This window comes from Verticillium alfalfae, genomic scaffold, assembly GCF_000150825.1.
Source record: "Verticillium alfalfae VaMs.102 supercont1.7 genomic scaffold, whole genome shotgun sequence".
NCBI classification, from domain to species: Eukaryota; Fungi; Ascomycota; class Sordariomycetes; order Glomerellales; family Plectosphaerellaceae; genus Verticillium; species Verticillium alfalfae.
Genome location: NW_003315032.1, coordinates 1,598,712 through 1,600,853, shown reverse-complemented (window position 1 = coordinate 1,600,853; position 2,142 = coordinate 1,598,712). Strand labels below are relative to the sequence as shown.

Sequence of the window (2,142 nt, the reverse complement as noted above, 5' to 3'; positions counted from 1 at the left end):
TAGGAGTAGCTGGGCTGAGGCCGTCTTTGAAGTCTGTGAAACAATTGCCGATGAACGCACTGTGGGCATCAACGCGAACACGACGCTGAAGGTGGAGATGAAAGGTTGAGAATGGTGAGTTTGACCTCGACGGTCTTAAAAACATCATCCGTTTTTTATGGTCAGCAACCTCCCTGATCGACCAGTTACACCCGCCTCATTGTGCATCCAACAGTCCCAACGCGCTAGGTCTCCCCTTTACGGTAGCCTTTAGCCCCTTCAAGCAAATCAGTACTGACGAGTTGCTTTTGAGTAAGGCATCCGCCCCTTACCTATTCAACAAGGGAAAAGCCATAGCTACGAGGTCGCCCATGTTCGAGCTTGCTATGTCGCGAGACGATTGGCAATCTCCATTTTACGCGTATAGAATGTTGGATTTACTCAACACCATTACAAAGAACGATTTGATCCAGAAGATGCGCATTTTGCCGGCCAGAGATGGCGCCACGGAGTTGATAGGTGCGTTCATATTCTCTACTCTTCAAGCTAACGAGCCAGATGAACGAACACTTGGATTCACACAGCACAGTGGAACACTGAACATGACGCGCATCTACCATTGGGTTTCGACCTGCCTTGGAATTGTGGACGCATGCCTGACGTCAAGCCCTATGCGTATGAATGATCTACTCCAGAAGCTGGGGGATCCAATCATCCGGTCCGCGACCAGCGGTCGAAGCGAAGACAGCAGCGGCCTCACCGTTGAAGAGCTCTTGCGCCAACTGAAGCTTGAAGAGACAGCCAGGTACTTTGAGGGTCTCGGTCGAAACCCCCAAGTCCCAGAGTTGGCTGAACTTGCTTCGCGATTCGCTGTGGATCTTGAGGGTGTAGAAAAGGATGCAGAAACAAGCCCGCAGTATACATTCGGCGTGGAAATGGAATTCATGGTCCCTGCCGGCGAGAAGGCCCTAGACCCGCACCCCCAGGACCCGCGCTGGTTCATTGATGCCAAGGATTGGAATTTTGACCGTCTTGGGGATGGCGATGAATTGACAACTGACGGATCACAGGCCTCGTTCGTGGACATCACCGCGCAAGAAGACTGCAGTCAATTTCTCCGTATCAAAATTGCGACGCTCCTTGCAGACAACGGTTTCTTCGCCTCAATCTCCGACAATCAAGATAAAGTGCACCTGCATAAACTCGCACTCGGCGCGGGTTTCATCATCCATCCTCACTTCAACATTATCTTCCAATCTTGGCAAGTACAACACGATTTAAGCCTCGACGAAACGGCAGACCCGGTTGATGGCTACAGCAAGGGTTTTGCCGCTATGGAGGTTGCTTCACCCATAGGCCGCGCCAATTCTGATGGGTTCGGGAAGTTTGCCGAAGGTCTAACACTCATGCGCAACAGTTTCCGCACAATCATTCCTGAACAGGCGGGTTTGCATGTTCACGTCTCACCGCACAATAAGCAATTTGATCTGCTTCAATTGAAACGGATCGTGACCGTCATCTGGTTCGCCGAGCCCATTACGCAATTGTTCATTGCATCACATCGCCGCGGGCCTCATTGCAGATACTGCCTTCCGATTTCGACCAGCTCTGACGCAGCTACTGGCAATGAATCTTGCCATCTTCTAGAGCTCACAGAAAATCCCGAGGAACAGGGTCGCCTTGAGGAAGACTTGAGGAAGCACGTGCCACTTGGGTGTATTTCGTCATCGTTGGTACAGAAATCCATGGGGCTCATCTGGAGCACGATAAGCCTAAGCGATCTGACAATGCTTACCTGCAACGGAGCTACTCGCGGTGCGGTCACCCTGTCACACCTACGGGAAACTGACACTTTGACCAATAAAGGTGAGTCAGTATTCGAAGGGACTATTGAGTTCCGCGCTGCGCAGGGCTGCATGGACCAGGTTTACATCATCCACTGGGTGCGCCTATGTGTGGCGCTCGTCCGAAAGGGTCAACACGGTCAACCAGAAGACATATACGACTGGGTTTCTCGTCTTGTCGAGAAGGTTGAACACCCCCTAGTCAAACTGACATACATCCTCGAGAGCCTGGGATTAAGCAGGGACCTTGAGTTTTGGCAGAGCAGGGTTGAAAGATCTCAGTGATCAATCTGAATCCCTCGAATGAGCATGTGCAGGC

The 2,142-nt window shown here is 51.5% G+C and overlaps 1 protein-coding gene across 1 annotated transcript in view; it reads left to right on the top strand.

The window, feature by feature from the left end:
* VDBG_06339 (predicted protein) overlaps positions 1-2,108 on the top strand; it is a gene marked incomplete at both ends in the record, with an annotated part of 3,054 nt that extends 946 nt beyond the window's left edge. The window contains one exon of the mRNA XM_003003850.1: positions 186-2,108. Within this exon, the coding sequence (XP_003003896.1) occupies positions 186-2,108 (1,923 nt within the window). The remainder of the gene's footprint in view (positions 1-185) is intronic.
* Positions 2,109-2,142: the final 34 nt, after the last annotated feature.